This window comes from Rhinoderma darwinii, chromosome 11 (assembly GCF_050947455.1).
Source record: "Rhinoderma darwinii isolate aRhiDar2 chromosome 11, aRhiDar2.hap1, whole genome shotgun sequence".
NCBI lineage: Eukaryota > Metazoa > Chordata > Amphibia > Anura > Rhinodermatidae > Rhinoderma > Rhinoderma darwinii.
Genome location: NC_134697.1, coordinates 96912147 through 96933698, shown reverse-complemented (window position 1 = coordinate 96933698; position 21552 = coordinate 96912147). Strand labels below are relative to the sequence as shown.

At 49.1% G+C, this 21552-nt stretch overlaps 1 protein-coding gene across 1 annotated transcript in view; it reads left to right on the top strand.

Annotated features, from left to right (window-relative positions):
• The first annotated feature begins 6112 nt into the window (after positions 1-6112).
• The window catches only part of LOC142663412 (uncharacterized), a 30864-nt gene continuing 15424 nt past the window's right edge, over positions 6113-21552 (top strand). Inside the window, exons 1-2 of the mRNA XM_075842031.1 lie at positions 6113-6586; positions 7416-7571. Of these exons, the coding sequence (XP_075698146.1) occupies positions 6131-6586; positions 7416-7571 (612 nt within the window). The 5' untranslated portion in view covers positions 6113-6130. The remainder of the gene's footprint in view (positions 6587-7415; positions 7572-21552) is intronic.

Genomic DNA, 21552 nt, shown 5'->3' with positions numbered 1-21552 from the left:
TGGATGTGATACAATGATGGGGTGTAATGGTGATTCCCGGGGTGATATATACAGGTATGGTGGATGTGATACAATGATGGGGTGTAATGGTGATTCCCGGGGTGATATATACAGGTATGGTGGATGTGATACAATGATGGGGTGTAATGGTGATTCCCGGGGTGATATATACAGGTATGGTGGATGTGATACAATGATGAGGTGTAATGGTGATTCCCGGGGTGATGTATACAGGTATGGTGGATGTGATACAATGATGGGGTGTAATGGTGATTCCCGGGGTGATATATACAGGTATGGTGGATGTGATACAATGATGAGGTGTAATGGTCATTCCCGGGGTGATATATACAGGTATGGTGGGTGTGATACAATGATGGGGTGTAATGGTGATTCCCGGGGTGATATATACAGGTATGGTGGATGTGATACAATGATGGGGTGTAATGATCATTCCCGGGGTGATATATACAGGTATGGTGGATGTGATACAATGATGGGGTGTAATGATCATTCCCGGGGTGATATATACAGGTATGGTGGATGTGATACAATGATGGGGTGTAATGGTGATTCCCGGGGTGATGTATACAGGTATGGTGGATGTGATACAATGATGGGGTGTAATGGTGATTCCCGGGGTGATGTATACAGGTATGGTGGATGTGATACAATGATGGGGTGTAATGGTCATTCCCGGGGTGATGTATACAGGTATGGTGGATGTGATACAATGATGGGGTGTAATGGTCATTCCCGGGGTGATATATACAGGTATGGTGGATGTGATACAATGATGGGGTGTAATGGTGATTCCCGGGGTGATATGTACAGGTATGGTGGATGTGATACAATGATGGGGTGTAATGGTCAGTCCCGGGGTGATGTATACAGGTATGGTGGATGTGATACAATGATGGGGTGTAATGGTGATTCCCGGGGTGATATGTACAGGTATGGTGGATGTGATACAATGATGGGGTGTAATGGTGATTCCCGGGGTGATATGTACAGGTATGGTGGATGTGATACAATGATGAGGTGTAATGGTCAGTCCCGGGGTGATATATACAGGTATGGTGGATGTGATACAATGATGGGGTGTAATGGTCATTCCCGGGGTGATATATACAGGTATGGTGGATGTGATACAATGATGGGGTGTAATGGTGATTCCCGGGGTGATATATACAGGTATGGTGGATGTGATACAATGATGGGGTGTAATGGTGATTCCCGGGGTGATATATACAGGTATGGTGGATGTGATACAATGATGGGGTGTAATGGTCAGTCCCGGGGTGATATATACAGGTATGGTGGATGTGATACAATGATGGGGTGTAATTCTGATTCCCGGGGTGATATATACAGGTATGGTGGATGTGATACAATGATGAGGTGTAATGATCATTCCCGGGGTGATATATACAGGTATGGTGGATGTGATACAATGATGGGGTGTAATGGTCATTCCCGGGGTGATGTATACAGGTATGGTGGATGTGATACAATGATGGGGTGTAATGGTGATTCCCGGGGTGATGTATACAGGTATGGTGGATGTGATACAATGATGGGGTGTAATGGTGATTCCCGGGGTGATATATACAGGTATGGTGGGTGTGATACAATGATGGGGTGTAATGGTGATTCCCGGGGTGATATATACAGGTATGGTGGATGTGATACAATGATGGGATGTAATGGTGATTCCCGGGGTGATGTATACAGCTATGGTGGATGTGATACAATGATGGGGTGTAATGATCATTCCCGGGGTGATATATACAGGTATGGTGGATGTGATACAATGATGGGGTGTAATGGTGATTCCCGGGGTGATATATACACGTATGGTGGATGTGATACAATGATGGGGTGTAATGGTGATTCCCGGGGTGATATATACAGGTATGGTGGATGTGATACAATGATGGGGTGTAATGATCATTCCCGGGGTGATATATACAGGTATGGTGGGTGTGATACAATGATGGGGTGTAATGGTGATTCCCGGGGTGATATATACAGGTATGGTGGATGTGATACAATGATGGGGTGTAATGATCATTCCCGGGGTGATATATACAGGTATGGTGGATGTGATACAATGATGGGGTGTAATGGTGATTCCCGGGGTGATATATACAGGTATGGTGGATGTGATACAATGATGGGGTGTAATGATCATTCCCGGGGTGATATATACAGGTATGGTGGATGTGATACAATGATGGGGTGTAATGGTGATTCCCGGGGTGATATGTACAGGTATGGTGGATGTGATACAATGATGGGGTGTAATGGTGATTCCCGGGGTGATATATACAGGTATGGTGGATGTGATACAATGATGGGGTGTAATGATCATTCCCGGGGTGATATATACAGGTATGGTGGATGTGATACAATGATGGGGTGTAATGATCATTCCCGGGGTGATATATACAGGTATGGTGGATGTGATACAATGATGAGGTGTAATGATCATTCCCGGGGTGATATATACAGGTATGGTGGATGTGATACAATGATGGGGTGTAATGATCATTCCCGGGGTGATATATACAGGTATGGTGGATGTGATACAATGATGGGGTGTAATGGTCATTCCCGGGGTGATATATACAGGTATGGTGGATGTGATACAATGATGGGGTGTAATGGTGATTCCCGGGGTGATATATACAGGTATGGTGGATGTGATACAATGATGAGGTGTAATGGTGATTCCCGGGGTGATATATACAGGTATGGTGGATGTGATACAATGATGGGGTGTAATGGTCATTCCCGGGGTGATATATACAGGTATGGTGGATGTGATACAATGATGGGGTGTAATGATCATTCCCGGGGTGATATATACAGGTATGGTGGATGTGATACAATGATGAGGTGTAATGATCATTCCCGGAGTGATATATACAGGTATGGTGGATGTGATACAATGATGAGGTGTAATGGTGATTCCCGGGGTGATATATACAGGTATGGTGGATGTGATACAATGATGGGGTGTAATGATCATTCCCGGGGTGATATATACAGGTATGGTGGATGTGATACAATGATGGGGTGTAATGGTGATTCCCGGGGTGATGTATACAGGTATGGTGGATGTGATACAATGATGGGGTGTAATGGTGATTCCCGGGGTGATATATACAGGTATGGTGGATGTGATACAATGATGGGGGGTAATGGTGATTCCCGGGGTGATGTATACAGGTATGGTGGATGTGATACAATGATGGGGTGTAATGGTCATTCCCGGGGTGATATATACAGGTATGGTGGATGTGATACAATGATGGGGTGTAATGGTCATTCCCGGGGTGATATGTACAGGTATGGTGGATGTGATACAATGATGGGGTGTAATGGTGATTCCCGGGGTGATATATACAGGTATGGCGGATGTGATACAATGATTGGGTGTAATGGTGATTCCCGGGGTGATATATACAGGTATGGTGGATGTGATACAATGATGAGGTGTAATGATCATTCCCGGGGTGATATATACAGGTATGGTGGATGTGATACAATGATGAGGTGTAATGATCATTCCCGGGGTGATATATACAGGTATGGTGGATGTGATACAATGATGGGGTGTAATGGTGATTCCCGGGGTGATATGTACAGGTATGGTGGATGTGATACAATGATGGGGTGTAATGGTGATTCCCGGGGTGATATATACAGGTATGGTGGGTGTGATACAATGATGGGGTGTAATGATCATTCCCGGGGTGATATATACAGGTATGGTGGATGTGATACAATGATGGGGTGTAATGGTGATTCCCGGGGTGATATATACAGGTATGGTGGATGTGATACAATGATGGGGTGTAATGATCATTCCCGGGGTGATATATACAGGTATGGTGGATGTGATACAATGATGGGGTGTAATGGTCATTCCCGGGGTGATATATACAGGTATGGTGGGTGTGATACAATGATGGGGTGTAATGATCATTCCCGGGGTGATATATACAGGTATGGTGGATGTGATACAATGATGGGGTGTAATGATCATTCCCGGGGTGATATATACAGGTATGGTGGATGTGATACAATGATGGGGTGTAATGGTGATTCCCGGGGTGATATATACAGGTATGGTGGATGTGATACAATGATGGGGTGTAATGATCATTCCCGGGGTGATATATACAGGTATGGTGGATGTGATACAATGATGGGGTGTAATGGTGATTCCCGGGGTGATATATACAGGTATGGTGGATGTGATACAATGATGGGGGGTAATGGTGATTCCCGGGGTGATATATACAGGTATGGTGGATGTGATACAATGATGGGGTGTAATGATCATTCCCGGGGTGATATATACAGGTATGGTGGATGTGATACAATGATGGGGTGTAATGGTGATTCCCGGGGTGATATATACAGGTATGGTGGATGTGATACAATGATGAGGTGTAATGGTCATTCCCGGGGTGATATATACAGGTATGGTGGATGTGATACAATGATGGGGTGTAATGGTGATTCCCGGGGTGATATATACAGGTATGGTGGATGTGATACAATGATGGGGTGTAATGATCATTCCCGGGGTGATGTATACAGGTATGGTGGATGTGATACAATGATGGGGTGTAATGGTGATTCCCGGGGTGATATATACAGGTATGGTGGATGTGATACAATGATGGGGTGTAATGGTGATTCCCGGGGTGATATATACAGGTATGGTGGATGTGATACAATGATGGGGTGTAATGGTGATTCCCGGGGTGATATATACAGGTATGGTGGATGTGATACAATGATGGGGTGTAATGGTGATTCCCGGGGTGATATATACAGGTATGGTGGATGTGATACAATGATGGGGTGTAATGGTGATTCCCGGGGTGATGTATACAGGTATGGTGGATGTGATACAATGATGGGGTGTAATGGTGATTCCCGGGGTGATATATACAGGTATGGCGGATGTGATACAATGATGAGGTGTAATGGTCATTCCCGGGGTGATATATACAGGTATGGTGGATGTGATACAATGATGGGGTGTAATGGTCATTCCCGGGGTGATATATACAGGTATGGTGGATGTGATACAATGATGGGGTGTAATGGTGATTCCCGGGGTGATATATACAGGTATGGTGGATGTGATACAATGATGGGGTGTAATGGTGATTCCCGGGGTGATATATACAGGTATGGTGGATGTGATACAATGATGGGGTGTAATGGTGATTCCCGGGGTGATATATACAGGTATGGTGGATGTGATACAATGATGGGGTGTAATGGTGATTCCCGGGGTGATATATACAGGTATGGTGGATGTGATACAATGATGGGGTGTAATGGTCATTCCCGGGGTGATATATACAGGTATGGTGGATGTGATACAATGATGGGGTGTAATGGTGATTCCCGGGGTGATGTATACAGGTATGGTGGATGTGATACAATGATGGGGTGTAATGATCATTCCCGGGGTGATATATACAGGTATGGTGGATGTGATACAATGATGGGGTGTAATGATCATTCCCGGGGTGATATATACAGGTATGGTGGATGTGATACAATGATGGGGTGTAATGATCATTCCCGGGGTGATATATACAGGTATGGTGGATGTGATACAATGATGGGGTGTAATGGTGATTCCCGGGGTGATATATACAGGTATGGTGGATGTGATACAATGATGGGGTGTAATGGTGATTCCCGGGGTGATATATACAGGTATGGTGGATGTGATACAATGATGGGGTGTAATGGTCATTCCCGGGGTGATATATACAGGTATGGTGGATGTGATACAATGATGGGGTGTAATGGTGATTCCCGGGGTGATATATACAGGTATGGTGGATGTGATACAATGATGAGGTGTAATGATCATTCCCGGGGTGATATATACAGGTATGGTGGATGTGATACAATGATGGGGTGTAATGGTGATTCCCGGGGTGATATATACAGGTATGGTGGATGTGATACAATGATGGGGTGTAATGGTCATTCCCGGGGTGATGTATACAGGTATGGTGGATGTGATACAATGATGGGGTAACTCCGTTTTCATTCTGTCCTTCAGTTCCCTCCTGAAGTATATAAGATGCCCAGATGCTTTGTTGAGCGATGCCACAATTATGGGGGGAAGAGACTGAACATCATTCTGCACTCGTTCCCCAACCACCTGGAGAAGATAAAGACGTGGCTGCGGTGCATTGAGGGGAGCGGGCACGTGGTCCGGGACATAGAAGAACTGGCTGAGAGGATATTCCAGGGCAAAACCAACAACCGCTTCCGGGTGTGCTCCGAGCACTTCACCGAGGCGTCCTATCAGCCCAGCGGCCTGCGCAAGACTCTGCGGAAGGACGCGCTTCCCACAATATTCCGTGATGTCCCACCACAAAAATGTCCATGGCAGAAAGTGAGACCAGCGCTTAAGAGCGCACGCCTGGAGCCAGGAGAACCCCGCCGCGGGACGTTAACCCCGTACCAGCCCAATCCGCAGAATATGATTCCCATAAACCCATCGGTTGTCCTGGATCATCATCGACATGCCCGGGTACGTTGTGCTTCTAGTATGGGGTCAAAGATATGGAATTCTTGCCACCCATCATCCAACTGGGTTACAACCTTTTGTGACCCGCATCGATCTCTAGAACAGCGCCCCCGATGCCCGTCCTTTCTGTCGCTGGGCTCCGACCGCCGTCACTTCTATGAGTTCCGCAAACTATGTAGCAAAATGTAAAGCCCGGAGCCGAGTGGCAGAAGGTAGAACAGGAGTCAGGGGTGCCCGCTCTAGAAAGGGGTGCGGGTCCTGTCAATGTGCCATAAATGTCAGACTACCACGTTCAGCCTGCTGGCAGACGTCTGACCACGTTGGGAGTAAGAATCCTTCCACAGATGGGAAACTCCTATTGAGAGATATTCTTATGGGGAGAAATCTTTTTGCCAATGGCCAATCTTAAAGATTAACTAAACTCAGAAATCTCCTGACAGGTCATAAGTTCTGATGGGTGGAGGTCCGAGCACTGAGACCCCCACCGATCGCTAAAACGATGCGGCAGAAGCGCTCGGGTGATCACTGAGCCGCTTCGTCTCTGATCGGCTTCTCCCGGAAAGCTCCGGTAACGGTGTACGGGCTCAATAAAAATTCTATGGGCCCGGACGCCGCTACATCGGCTTTCTCATGACTTGGATACCACGGTCACTATTGACAGCGGCGTATAAGCGTTAGACGAGCGGGATGGTGATCGGTGAGGTGTCTGTTGTAACATACAGCCGACGTACGCGAGATATGTCGGGAAGGGGTAAAAGAACTTCCAATATGCCGATTCTTTTCTAAATGTAATACAACAAAAAGTCCCGTTAACCCCTCTGGTGACTTGTAGGGTAACGTGAAGGCCACTGTGAAGGTCACGGAGTATTTCCAACAAAATACCAAGAAAACAGCCAAAGATGATTCCAGTTTGGGCCCGAAGAGAATGGACGTTACACACGTGATCCTTAATCTCACCCTAGAGATCATCTGCCTGCTGACTGGAGAGGTGAGGGGTCTGAGGGGGTCTCAAGGTCGTCCGCACATTTTAAATGTCTTCGGTTGTATGAGATGGAGGATACAGTAAGTCCGGGGTGTATGGGGGATGTTCTCTGTGAGGTGATGAGATGGAGGATACAGTAAGTCCGGGGTGTATGGAGGATGTTCTCTGTGAGGTGATGAGATGGAGGATACAGTAAGTCCGGGGTGTATGGGGGATGTTCTTCTCTGTGTGGTGATGAGATGGAGGATACAGTAAGTCCGGGGTGTATGGGGGATGTTCTTCTCTGTGTGGTGAGGAGATGGAGGATACAGTAAGTCCGGGGTGTATGGAGGATGTTCTTCTCTGTGAGGTGATGAGATGGGGGATACAGGAAGTCCGGGGTGTATGGAGGATGTTCTCTGTGAGGTGATGAGATGGAGGATACAGTAAGTCCGGGGTGTATGGAGGATGTTCTTCTCTGTGAGGTGATGAGATGGGGGATACAGGAAGTCCGGGGTGTATGGAGGATGTTCTTCTCTGTGTGGTGATGAGATGGGGGATACAGGAAGTCCGGGGTGTATGGAGGATGTTCTTCTCTGTGTGGTGATGAGATGGAGGATACAGTAAGTCCGGGGTGTATGGAGGATGTTCTTCTCTGTGAGGTGATGAGATGGAGGATACAGTAAGTCCGGGGTGTATGGAGGATGTTCTCTGTGAGGTGATGAGATGGGGGATACAGGAAGTCCGGGGTGTATGGGGGATGTTCTTCTCTGTGTGGTGATGAGATGGAGGATACAGTAAGTCCGGGGTGTATGGGGGATGTTCTTCTCTGTGTGGTGATGAGATGGAGGATACAGTAAGTCCGGGGTGTATGGGGGATGTTCTTCTCTGTGTGGTGAGGAGATGGAGGATACAGTAAGTCCGGGGTGTATGGAGGATGTTCTTCTCTGTGAGGTGATGAGATGGGGGATACAGGAAGTCCGGGGTGTATGGAGGATGTTCTTCTCTGTGAGGTGATGAGATGGAGGATACAGTAAGTCCGGGGTGTATGGAGGATGTTCTTCTCTGTGAGGTGATGAGATGGGGGATACAGGAAGTCCGGGGTGTATGGAGGATGTTCTTCTCTGTGTGGTGATGAGATGGGGGATACAGGAAGTCCGGGGTGTATGGAGGATGTTCTTCTCTGTGTGGTGATGAGATGGAGGATACAGTAAGTCCGGGGTGTATGGAGGATGTTCTTCTCTGTGAGGTGATGAGATGGAGGATACAGTAAGTCCGGGGTGTATGGAGGATGTTCTCTGTGAGGTGATGAGATGGGGGATACAGGAAGTCCGGGGTGTATGGGGGATGTTCTTCTCTGTGTGGTGATGAGATGGAGGATACAGTAAGTCCGGGGTGTATGGAGGATGTTCTTCTCTGTGAGGTGATGAGATGGAGGATACAGTAAGTCCGGGGTGTATGGGGGATGTTCTTCTCTGTGTGGTGATGAGATGGAGGATACAGTAAGTCCGGGGTGTATGGGGGATGTTCTTCTCTGTGAGGTGATGAGATGGAGGATGCAGTAAGTCCGGGGTGTATGGAGGATGTTCTTCTCTGTGTGGTGATGAGATGGGGGATACAGTAAGTCCGGGGTGTATGGAGGATGTTCTTCTCTGTGAGGTGATGAGATGGGGGATACAGTAAGTCCGGGGTGTATGGAGGATGTTCTTCTCTGTGTGGTGATGATGGAGGATACAGTAAGTCCGGGGTGTATGGGGGATGTTCTTCTCTGTGTGGTGATGAGATGGAGGATACAGTAAGTCCGGGGTGTGTGGGGGATGTTCTTCTCTGTGTGGTGATGAGATGGGGGATACAGTAAGTCCGGGGTGTATGGAGGATGTTCTTCTCTGTGAGGTGATGATGGAGGATACAGTAAGTCCGGGGTGTATGGGGGATGTTCTTCTCTGTGTGGTGATGATGGAGGATACAGTAAGTCCGGGGTGCATGGAGGATGTTCTTCTCTGTGAGGTGATGAGATGGAGGATACAGTAAGTCCGGGGTGTATGGAGGATGTTCTTCTCTGTGAGGTGATGATGGAGGATACAGTAAGTCCGGGGTGTATGGAGGATGTTCTTCTCTGTGTGGTGATGAGATGGGGGATACAGTAAGTCCGGGGTGTATGGGGGATGTTCTTCTCTGTGAGGTGATGAGATGGGGGATACAGTAAGTCCGGGGTGTATGGGGGATGTTCTTCTCTGTGAGGTGATGAGATGGAGGATACAGTAAGTCCGGGGTGTATGGAGGATGTTCTTCTCTGTGATGTGATGAGATGGGGGATACAGTAAGTCCGGGGTGTATGGGGGATGTTCTTCTCTGTGTGGTGATGAGATGGGGGATACAGTAAGTCCAGGGTGTATGGGGGATGTTCTTCTCTGTGAGGTGATGAGATGGAGGATACAGTAAGTCCGGGGTGTATGGGGGATGTTCTTCTCTGTGAGGTGATGAGATGGAGGATACAGTAAGTCCGGGGTGTATGGAGGATGTTCTTCTCTGTGTGGTGATGAGATGGAGGATACAGTAAGTCCGGGGTGTATGGGGGATGTTCTTCTCTGTGTGGTGAGGAGATGGAGGATACAGTAAGTCCGGGGTGTAGGGAGGATGTTCTTCTCTGTGAGGTGATGAGATGGAGGATACAGTAAGTCCGGGGTGTATGGGGGATGTTCTTCTCTGTGAGGTGATGAGATGGAGGATACAGTAAGTCCGGGGTGTATGGGGGATGTTCTTCTCTGTGAGGTGATGAGATGGAGGATACAGTAAGTCCGGGGTGTATGGAGGATGTTCTTCTCTGTGTGGTGATGAGATGGGGGATACAGTAAGTCTGGGGTGTATGGGGGATGTTCTTCTCTCTGTGGTGATGAGATGGGAGATACAGTAAGTCCGGGGTGTATGGGGGATGTTCTTCTCTGTGAGGTGATGAGATGGGGGATACAGGAAGTCCGGGGTGTATGGAGGATGTTCTTCTCTGTGAGGTGATGATGGAGGATACAGTAAGTCCGGGGTGTATGGGGGATGTTCTCTGTGTGGTGATGAGATGGGGGATACAGTAAGTCTGGGGTGTATGGGGGATGTTCTTCTCTCTGTGGTGATGAGATGGGGGATACAGTAAGTCCGGGGTGTATGGGGGATGTTCTTCTCTGTGAGGTGATGAAATGGGGGATACAGTAAGTCCGGGGTGTATGGGGGATGTTCTTCTCTCTGATGTGATGAGATGGAGGATACAGTAAGTCCGGGGTGTATGGAGGATGTTCTTCTCTCTGTGGTGATGAGATGGAGGATACAGTAAGTCCGGGGTGTATGGGGGATGTTCTCTGTGTGGTGATGAGATGGAGGATACAGTAAGTCCGGGGTGTATGGAGGATGTTCTTCTCTGTGAGGTGATGAGATGGGGGATACAGTAAGTCCGGGGTGTATGGGGGATGTTCTTCTCTCTGATGTGATGAGATGGGGGATACAGTAAGTCCGGGGTGTATGGAGGATGTTCTTCTCTGTGAGGTGATGAGATGGAGGATACAGTAAGTCCGGGGTGTATGGGGGATGTTCTTCTCTGTGTGGTGATGAGATGGAGGATACAGTAAGTCCGGGGTGTATGGGGGATGTTCTTCTCTGTGAGGTGATGATGGAGGATACAGTAAGTCCGGGGTGTATGGAGGATGTTCTTCTCTGTGAGGTGATGAGATGGAGGATACAGTAAGTCCGGGGTGTATGGGGGATGTTCTTCTCTGTGAGGTGATGAGATGGAGGATACAGTAAGTCCGGGGTGTATGGGGGATGTTCTTCTGTGTGGTGATGAGATGGAGGATACAGTAAGTCCGGGTTGTATGGAGGATGTTCTTCTCTGTGGTGATGAGATGGAGGATACAGTAAGTCCGGGGTGTATGGGGGATGTTCTTCTCTGTGTGGTGATGAGATGGAGGATACAGTAAGTCCGGGGTGTATGGGGGATGTTCTTCTCTGTGAGGTGATGAGATGGGGGATACAGTAAGTCCGGGGTGTATGGAGGATGTTCTTCTCTGTGTGGTGATGAGATGGAGGATACAGTAAGTCCGGGGTGTATGGGGGATGTTCTTCTCTGTGAGGTGATGAGATGGAGGATGCTGTAAGTCCGGGGTGTATGGAGGATGTTCTTCTCTGTGAGGTGATGATGGAGGATACAGTAAGTCCGGGGTGTATGGGGGATGTTCTCTGTGTGGTGATGAGATGGAGGATACAGTAAGTCCGGGGTGTATGGGGGATGTTCTTCTCTGTGAGGTGATGAGATGGAGGATACAGTAAGTCCGGGGTGTATGGAGGATGTTCTTCTCTGTGAGGTGATGATGGAGGATACAGTAAGTCCGGGGTGTATGGAGGATGTTCTCTGTGAGGTGATGAGATGGAGGATACAGTAAGTCCGGGGTGTATGGAGGATGTTCTTCTCTGTGTGGTGATGAGATGGAGGATACAGTAAGTCCGGGGTGTATGGGGGATGTTCTCTGTGTGGTGATGAGATGGAGGATACAGTAAGTCCGGGGTGTATGGGGGATGTTCTCTGTGTGGTGATGAGATGGAGGATACAGTAAGTCCGGGGTGTATGGGGGATGTTCTCTGTGTGGTGATGAGATGGGGGATACAGTAAGTCCGGGGTGTATGGGGGATGTTCTTCTCTGTGTGGTGATGAGATGGAGGATACAGTAAGTCCGGGGTGTATGGGGGATGTTCTCTGTGTGGTGATGAGATGGGGGATACAGGAAGTCCGGGGTGTATGGAGGATGTTCTTCTCTGTGAGGTGATGAGATGGAGGATACAGTAAGTCCGGGGTGTATGGAGGATGTTCTTCTCTGTGAGGTGATGAGATGGGGGATACAGGAAGTCCGGGGTGTATGGAGGATGTTCTTCTCTGTGTGGTGATGAGATGGGGGATACAGGAAGTCCGGGGTGTATGGAGGATGTTCTTCTCTGTGTGGTGATGAGATGGAGGATACAGTAAGTCCGGGGTGTATGGAGGATGTTCTTCTCTGTGAGGTGATGAGATGGAGGATACAGTAAGTCCGGGGTGTATGGAGGATGTTCTCTGTGAGGTGATGAGATGGGGGATACAGGAAGTCCGGGGTGTATGGGGGATGTTCTTCTCTGTGTGGTGATGAGATGGAGGATACAGTAAGTCCGGGGTGTATGGAGGATGTTCTTCTCTGTGAGGTGATGAGATGGAGGATACAGTAAGTCCGGGGTGTATGGGGGATGTTCTTCTCTGTGTGGTGATGAGATGGAGGATACAGTAAGTCCGGGGTGTATGGGGGATGTTCTTCTCTGTGAGGTGATGAGATGGAGGATGCAGTAAGTCCGGGGTGTATGGAGGATGTTCTTCTCTGTGTGGTGATGAGATGGGGGATACAGTAAGTCCGGGGTGTATGGAGGATGTTCTTCTCTGTGAGGTGATGAGATGGGGGATACAGTAAGTCCGGGGTGTATGGAGGATGTTCTTCTCTGTGTGGTGATGATGGAGGATACAGTAAGTCCGGGGTGTATGGGGGATGTTCTTCTCTGTGTGGTGATGAGATGGAGGATACAGTAAGTCCGGGGTGTGTGGGGGATGTTCTTCTCTGTGTGGTGATGAGATGGGGGATACAGTAAGTCCGGGGTGTATGGAGGATGTTCTTCTCTGTGAGGTGATGATGGAGGATACAGTAAGTCCGGGGTGTATGGGGGATGTTCTTCTCTGTGTGGTGATGATGGAGGATACAGTAAGTCCGGGGTGCATGGAGGATGTTCTTCTCTGTGAGGTGATGAGATGGAGGATACAGTAAGTCCGGGGTGTATGGAGGATGTTCTTCTCTGTGAGGTGATGATGGAGGATACAGTAAGTCCGGGGTGTATGGAGGATGTTCTTCTCTGTGTGGTGATGAGATGGGGGATACAGTAAGTCCGGGGTGTATGGGGGATGTTCTTCTCTGTGAGGTGATGAGATGGGGGATACAGTAAGTCCGGGGTGTATGGGGGATGTTCTTCTCTGTGAGGTGATGAGATGGAGGATACAGTAAGTCCGGGGTGTATGGAGGATGTTCTTCTCTGTGATGTGATGAGATGGGGGATACAGTAAGTCCGGGGTGTATGGGGGATGTTCTTCTCTGTGTGGTGATGAGATGGGGGATACAGTAAGTCCAGGGTGTATGGGGGATGTTCTTCTCTGTGAGGTGATGAGATGGAGGATACAGTAAGTCCGGGGTGTATGGGGGATGTTCTTCTCTGTGAGGTGATGAGATGGAGGATACAGTAAGTCCGGGGTGTATGGAGGATGTTCTTCTCTGTGTGGTGATGAGATGGAGGATACAGTAAGTCCGGGGTGTATGGGGGATGTTCTTCTCTGTGTGGTGAGGAGATGGAGGATACAGTAAGTCCGGGGTGTAGGGAGGATGTTCTTCTCTGTGAGGTGATGAGATGGAGGATACAGTAAGTCCGGGGTGTATGGGGGATGTTCTTCTCTGTGAGGTGATGAGATGGAGGATACAGTAAGTCCGGGGTGTATGGGGGATGTTCTTCTCTGTGAGGTGATGAGATGGAGGATACAGTAAGTCCGGGGTGTATGGAGGATGTTCTTCTCTGTGTGGTGATGAGATGGGGGATACAGTAAGTCTGGGGTGTATGGGGGATGTTCTTCTCTCTGTGGTGATGAGATGGGAGATACAGTAAGTCCGGGGTGTATGGGGGATGTTCTTCTCTGTGAGGTGATGAGATGGGGGATACAGGAAGTCCGGGGTGTATGGAGGATGTTCTTCTCTGTGAGGTGATGATGGAGGATACAGTAAGTCCGGGGTGTATGGGGGATGTTCTCTGTGTGGTGATGAGATGGGGGATACAGTAAGTCTGGGGTGTATGGGGGATGTTCTTCTCTCTGTGGTGATGAGATGGGGGATACAGTAAGTCCGGGGTGTATGGGGGATGTTCTTCTCTGTGAGGTGATGAAATGGGGGATACAGTAAGTCCGGGGTGTATGGGGGATGTTCTTCTCTCTGATGTGATGAGATGGAGGATACAGTAAGTCCGGGGTGTATGGAGGATGTTCTTCTCTCTGTGGTGATGAGATGGAGGATACAGTAAGTCCGGGGTGTATGGGGGATGTTCTCTGTGTGGTGATGAGATGGAGGATACAGTAAGTCCGGGGTGTATGGAGGATGTTCTTCTCTGTGAGGTGATGAGATGGGGGATACAGTAAGTCCGGGGTGTATGGGGGATGTTCTTCTCTCTGATGTGATGAGATGGGGGATACAGTAAGTCCGGGGTGTATGGAGGATGTTCTTCTCTGTGAGGTGATGAGATGGAGGATACAGTAAGTCCGGGGTGTATGGGGGATGTTCTTCTCTGTGTGGTGATGAGATGGAGGATACAGTAAGTCCGGGGTGTATGGGGGATGTTCTTCTCTGTGAGGTGATGATGGAGGATACAGTAAGTCCGGGGTGTATGGAGGATGTTCTTCTCTGTGAGGTGATGAGATGGAGGATACAGTAAGTCCGGGGTGTATGGGGGATGTTCTTCTCTGTGAGGTGATGAGATGGAGGATACAGTAAGTCCGGGGTGTATGGGGGATGTTCTTCTGTGTGGTGATGAGATGGAGGATACAGTAAGTCCGGGTTGTATGGAGGATGTTCTTCTCTGTGGTGATGAGATGGAGGATACAGTAAGTCCGGGGTGTATGGGGGATGTTCTTCTCTGTGTGGTGATGAGATGGAGGATACAGTAAGTCCGGGGTGTATGGGGGATGTTCTTCTCTGTGAGGTGATGAGATGGGGGATACAGTAAGTCCGGGGTGTATGGAGGATGTTCTTCTCTGTGTGGTGATGAGATGGAGGATACAGTAAGTCCGGGGTGTATGGGGGATGTTCTTCTCTGTGAGGTGATGAGATGGAGGATGCTGTAAGTCCGGGGTGTATGGAGGATGTTCTTCTCTGTGAGGTGATGATGGAGGATACAGTAAGTCCGGGGTGTATGGGGGATGTTCTCTGTGTGGTGATGAGATGGAGGATACAGTAAGTCCGGGGTGTATGGGGGATGTTCTTCTCTGTGAGGTGATGAGATGGAGGATACAGTAAGTCCGGGGTGTATGGGGGATGTTCTCTGTGTGGTGATGAGATGGAGGATACAGTAAGTCCGGGGTGTATGGGGGATGTTCTCTGTGTGGTGATGAGATGGGGGATACAGTAAGTCCGGGGTGTATGGGGGATGTTCTTCTCTGTGTGGTGATGAGATGGAGGATACAGTAAGTCCGGGGTGTATGGGGGATGTTCTCTGTGTGGTGATGAGATGGGGGATACAGTAAGTCCGGGGTGTATGGAGGATGTTCTCTGTGAGGTGATGAGATGGGGGATACAGTAAGTCCGGGGTGTATGGAGGATGTTCTTCTCTGTGAGGTGATGATGGGGGATACAGTAAGTCCGGGGTGTATGGGGGATGTTCTTCTCTGTGAGGTGATGAGATGGAGGATACAGTAAGTCCGGGGTGTATGGAGGATGTTCTTCTCTGTGAGGTGATGAGATGGAGGATACAGTAAGTCCGGGGTGTATGGAGGATGTTCTTCTCTGTGTGGTGATGAGATGGAGGATACAGTAAGTCCGGGGTGTATGGGGGATGTTCTTCTCTGTGTGGTGATGAGATGGAGGATACAGTAAGTCCGGGGTGTATGGAGGATGTTCTTCTCTGTGAGGTGATGAGATGGAGGATACAGTAAGTCCGGGGTGTATGGAGGATGTTCTTCTCTGTGAGGTGATGAGATGGAGGATACAGTAAGTCCGGGGTGTATGGAGGATGTTCTTCTCTGTGAGGTGATGAGATGGGGATACAGTAAGTCCGGGGTGTATGGAGGATGTTCTTCTCTGTGAGGTGATGATGGAGGATACAGTAAGTCCGGGGTGTATGGGGGATGTTCTTCTCTGTGAGGTGATGATGGAGGATACAGTAAGTCCGGGGTGTATGGGGGATGTTCTTCTCTGTGAGGTGATGAGATGGAGGATACAGTAAGTCCGGGGTGTATGGGGGATATTCTTCTCTGTGTGGTGAGGAGATGGAGGATACAGTAAGTCCGGGGTGTATGGAGGATGTTCTTCTCTGTGATGTGATGAGATGGAGGATACAGTAAGTCCGGGGTGTATGGGGGATGTTCTTCTCTGTGTGGTGATGAGATGGAGGATACAGTAAGTCTGGGGTGTATGGGGGATGTTCTTCTCTGTGAGGTGATGAGATGGAGGATACAGTAAGTCCGGGGTGTATGGGGGATGTTCTTCTCTGTGGTGATGAGATGGAGGATACAGTAAGTCCGGGGTGTATGGAGGATGTTCTTCTCTGTGATGAGATGGAGGATACAGTAAGTCCGGGGTGTATGGGGGATGTTCTTCTCTGTGTGGTGATGATGGAGGATACAGTAAGTCCGGGGTGTATGGAGGATGTTCTTCTCTGTGAGGTGATGAGATGGAGGATACAGTAAGTCCGGGGTGTATGGAGGATGTTCTTCTCTGTGTGGTGATGAGATGGAGGATGCAGTAAGTCCGGGGTGTATGGAGGATGTTCTTCTCTGTGTGGTGATGAGATGGAGGATACAGTAAGTCCGGGGTGTATGGAGGATGTTCTTCTCTGTGATGTGATGAGATGGAGGATACAGTAAGTCCGGGGTGTATGGAGGATGTTCTTCTCTGTGTGGTGATGAGATGGAGGATACAGTAAGTCCGGGGTGTATGGGGGATGTTCTTCTCTGTGAGGTGATGATGGAGGATACAGTAAGTCCGGGGTGTATGGGGGATGTTCTCTGTGTGGTGATGAGATGGGGGATACAGTAAGTCCGGGGTGTATGGGGGATGTTCTCTGTGTGGTGATGAGATGGGGGATACAGTAAGTCCGGGGTGTATGGGGGATGTTCTCTGTGTGGTGATGAGATGGAGGATACAGTAAGTCCGGGGTGTATGGGGGATGTTCTTCTCTGTTAGGTGATGATGGAGGATACAGTAAGTCCGGGGTGTATGGAGGATGTTCTTCTCTGTGAGGTGATGAGATGGAGGATACAGTAAGTCCGGGGTGTATGGGGGATGTTCTTCTCTGTGAGGTGATGAGATGGAGGATACAGTAAGTCCGGGGTGTATGGGGGATGTTCTTCTCTGAGGTGATGAGATGGAGGATACAGTAATTCCGGGGTGTATGGGGGATGTTCTTCTCTCTGTGGTGATGAGATGGGGGATACAGTAAGTCCGGGGTGTATGGGGGATGTTCTTCTGTGAGGTGATGAGATGGAGGATACAGTAAGTCCGGGGTGTATGGGGGATGTTCTCTGTGTGGTGATGAGATGGGGGATACAGTAAGTCCGGGGTGTATGGGGGATGTTCTCTGTGTGGTGATGAGATGGAGGATACAGTAAGTCCGGGGTGTATGGGGGATGTTCTTCTCTGTGAGGTGATGATGGAGGATACAGTAAGTCCGGGGTGTATGGAGGATGTTCTTCTCTGTGAGGTGATGAGATGGAGGATACAGTAAGTCCGGGGTGTATGGGGGATGTTCTTCTCTGTGTGGTGATGAGATGGAGGATACAGTAAGTCCGGGGTGTATGGGGGATGTTCTTCTCTGTGTGGTGATGATGGAGGATACAGTAAGTCCGGGGTGTATGGGGGATGTTCTTCTCTGTGTGGTGATGAGATGGAGGATACAGTAAGTCCGGGGTGTATGGGGGATGTTCTTCTCTGTGTGGTGATGAGATGGAGGATACAGTAAGTCCGGGGTGTATGGGGGATGTTCTTCTCTGTGAGGTGATGAGATGGAGGATACAGTAAGTCCGGGGTGTATGGGGGATGTTCTTCTCTGTGAGGTGATGAGATGGAGGATACAGTAAGTCCGGGGTGTATGGGGGATGTTCTTCTCTGTGTGGTGATGAGATGGAGGATACAGTAAGTCCGGGGTGTATGGGGGATGTTCTTCTCTGTGTGGTGATGAGATGGAGGATACAGTAAGTCCGGGGTGTATGGGGGATGTTCTTCTCTGTGTGGTGATGAGATGGAGGATACAGTAAGTCCGGGGTGTATGGGGGATGTTCTTCTCTGTGTGGTGATGAGATGGAGGATACAGTAAGTCCGGGGTGTATGGGGGATGTTCTTCTCTGTGAGGTGATGAGATGGGGGATACAGTAAGTCCGGGGTGTATGGGGGATGTTCTTCTCTGTGTGGTGGTGATGGAGGATACAGTAAGTCTGGGGTGTATGGGGGATGTTCTTCTCTGTGAGGTGATGAGATGGAGGATACTGTAAGTCCGGGGTGTATGGGGGATGTTCTTCTCTGTGAGGTGATGATGGAGGATACAGTAAGTCCGGGGTGTATGGGGGATGTTCTCTGTGTGGTGATGAGATGGAGGATACAGTAAGTCCGGGGTGTATGGAGAATGTTCTTCTCTGTGTGGTGATGAGATGGAGGATACAGTAAGTCCGGGGTGTATGGGGGATGTTCTTCTCTGTGAGGTGATGATGGAGGATACAGTAAGTCCGGGGTGTATGGGGGATGTTCTTCTCTGTGTGTGGTGATGAGATGGAGGATACAGTAAGTCCGGGGTGTATGGAGGATGTTCTTCTCTGTGAGGTGATGAGATGGAGGATACAGTAAGTCCGGGGTGTATGGGGGATGTTCTTCTCTGTGATGAGATGAGATGGAGGATACAGTAAGTCCGGGGTGTATGGAGGATGTTCTTCTCTGTGTGGTGATGAGATGGAGGATACAGTAAGTCCGGGGTGTATGGAGGATGTTCTTCTCTGTGAGGTGATGAGATGGAGGATACAGTAAGTCCGGGGTGTATGGAGGATGTTCTTCTCTGTGAGGTGATGAGATGGAGGATACAGTAAGTCCGGGGTGTATGGGGGATGTTCTTCTCTGTGAGGTGATGAGATGGAGGATACAGTAAGTCCGGGGTGTATGGGGGATGTTCTTCTCTGTGAGGTGATGAGATGGAGGATACAGTAAGTCCGGGGTGTATGGAGGATGTTCTTCTCTGTGAGGTGATGAGATGGAGGATACAGTAAGTCCGGGGTGTATGGAGGATGTTCTTCTCTGTGAGGTGATGAGATGGAGGATACAGTAAGTCCGGGGTGTATGGGGGATGTTCTTCTCTGTGAGGTGATGAGATGGAGGATACAGTAAGTCCGGGGTGTATGGGGGATGTTCTTCTCTGTGAGGTGATGAGATGGAGGATACAGTAAGTCCGGGGTGTATGGAGGATGTTCTTCTCTGTGAGGTGATGAGATGGAGGATACATTAAGTCCGGGGTGTATGGAGGATGTTCTTCTCTGTGAGGTGATGAGATGGAGGATACAGTAAGTCCGGGGTGTATGGGGGATGTTCTCTGTGTGGTGATGAGATGGGGGATACAGTAAGTCCGGGGTGTATGGAGCATGTTCTTCTCTGTGAGGTGATGAGATGGGGGATACAGTAAGTCCGGGGTGTATGGAGCATGTTCTTCTCTGTGAGGTGATGAGATGGGGGATACAGTAAGTCCGGGGTGTATGGAGGATGTTCTTCTCTGTGAGGTGATGAGATGGGGGATACAGTAAGTCCGGGGTGTATGGAGGATGTTCTCTGTGTGGTGATGAGATGGGGGATACAGTAAGTCCGGGGTGTATGGAGGATGTTCTCTGTGAGGTGATGAGATGGGGGATACAGTAAGTCCGGGGTGTATGGGGGATGTTCTCTGTGAGGTGATGAGATGGGGGATACAGTAAGTCCGGGGTGTATGGAGGATGTTCTCTGTGAGGTGATGATGGAGGATACAGTAAGTCCGGGGTGTATGGGGGATGTTCTTCTCTGTGTGGTGATGAGATGGAGGATACAGTAAGTCCGGGGTGTATGGGGGATACAGTAAGTCCGGGGTGTATGGGGGATGTTCTTCTCTGTGTGGTGATGAGATGGAGGATACAGTAAGTCCGGGGTGTATGGAGGATGTTCTCTGTGAGGTGATGATGGAGGATACAGTAAGTCTGGGGTGTATGGGGGATGTTCTTCTCTGTGTGGTGATGAGATGGGGGATACAGTAATTCCGGAGTGTATGGGGGATGTTCTTCTCTGTGAGGTGATGAGATGGAGGATACAGTAAGTCCGGGGTGTATGGAGGATGTTCTTCTCTGTGAGGTGATGAGATGGAGGATACAGTAAGTCCGGGGTGTATGGAGGATGTTCTTCTCTGTGAGGTGATGAGATGGAGGATACAGTAAGTCCGGGGTGTATGGAGGATGTTCTCTGTGAGGTGATGAGATGGAGGATACAGTAAGTCCGGGGTGTATGGAGGATGTTCTTCTCTGTGAGGTGATGAGATGGAGGATACAGTAAGTCCGGGGTGTATGGGGGATGTTCTTCTCTGTGAGGTGATGAGATGGGGGATACAGTAAGTCCGGGGTGTATGGAGGATGTTATTCTCTGTGAGGTGATGATGGAGGATACAGTAAGTCTGGGGTGTATGGAGGATGTTCTTCTCTGTGAGGTGATGAGATGGAGGATACAGTAAGTCCGGGGTGTATGGGGGATGTTCTTCTCTGTGTGGTGATGAGATGGAGGATACAGTAAGTCCGGGGTGTATGGAGGATGTTCTTCTCTGTGAGGTGATGAGATGGAGGATACAGTAAGTCCGGGGTGTATGGGGGATGTTCTTCTCTGTGTGGTGATGAGATGGAGGATACAGTAAGTCCGGGGTGTATGGGGGATGTTCTTCTCTGTGAGGTGATGAGATGGAGGATACAGTAAGTCCGGAGTGTATGGAGGATGTTCTTCTCTGTGAGGTGATGAGATGGAGGATACAGTAAGTCCGGGGTGTATGGAGGATGTTCTTCTCTGTGAGGTGATGAGATGGGGGATACAGTAAGTCCGGGGTGTATGGGGGATGTTCTTCTCTGTGTGGTGATGAGATGGAGGATACAGTAAGTCCGGGGTGTATGGGGGATGTTCTTCTCTGTGTGGTGATGAGATGGAGGATACAGTAAGTCCGGGGTGTA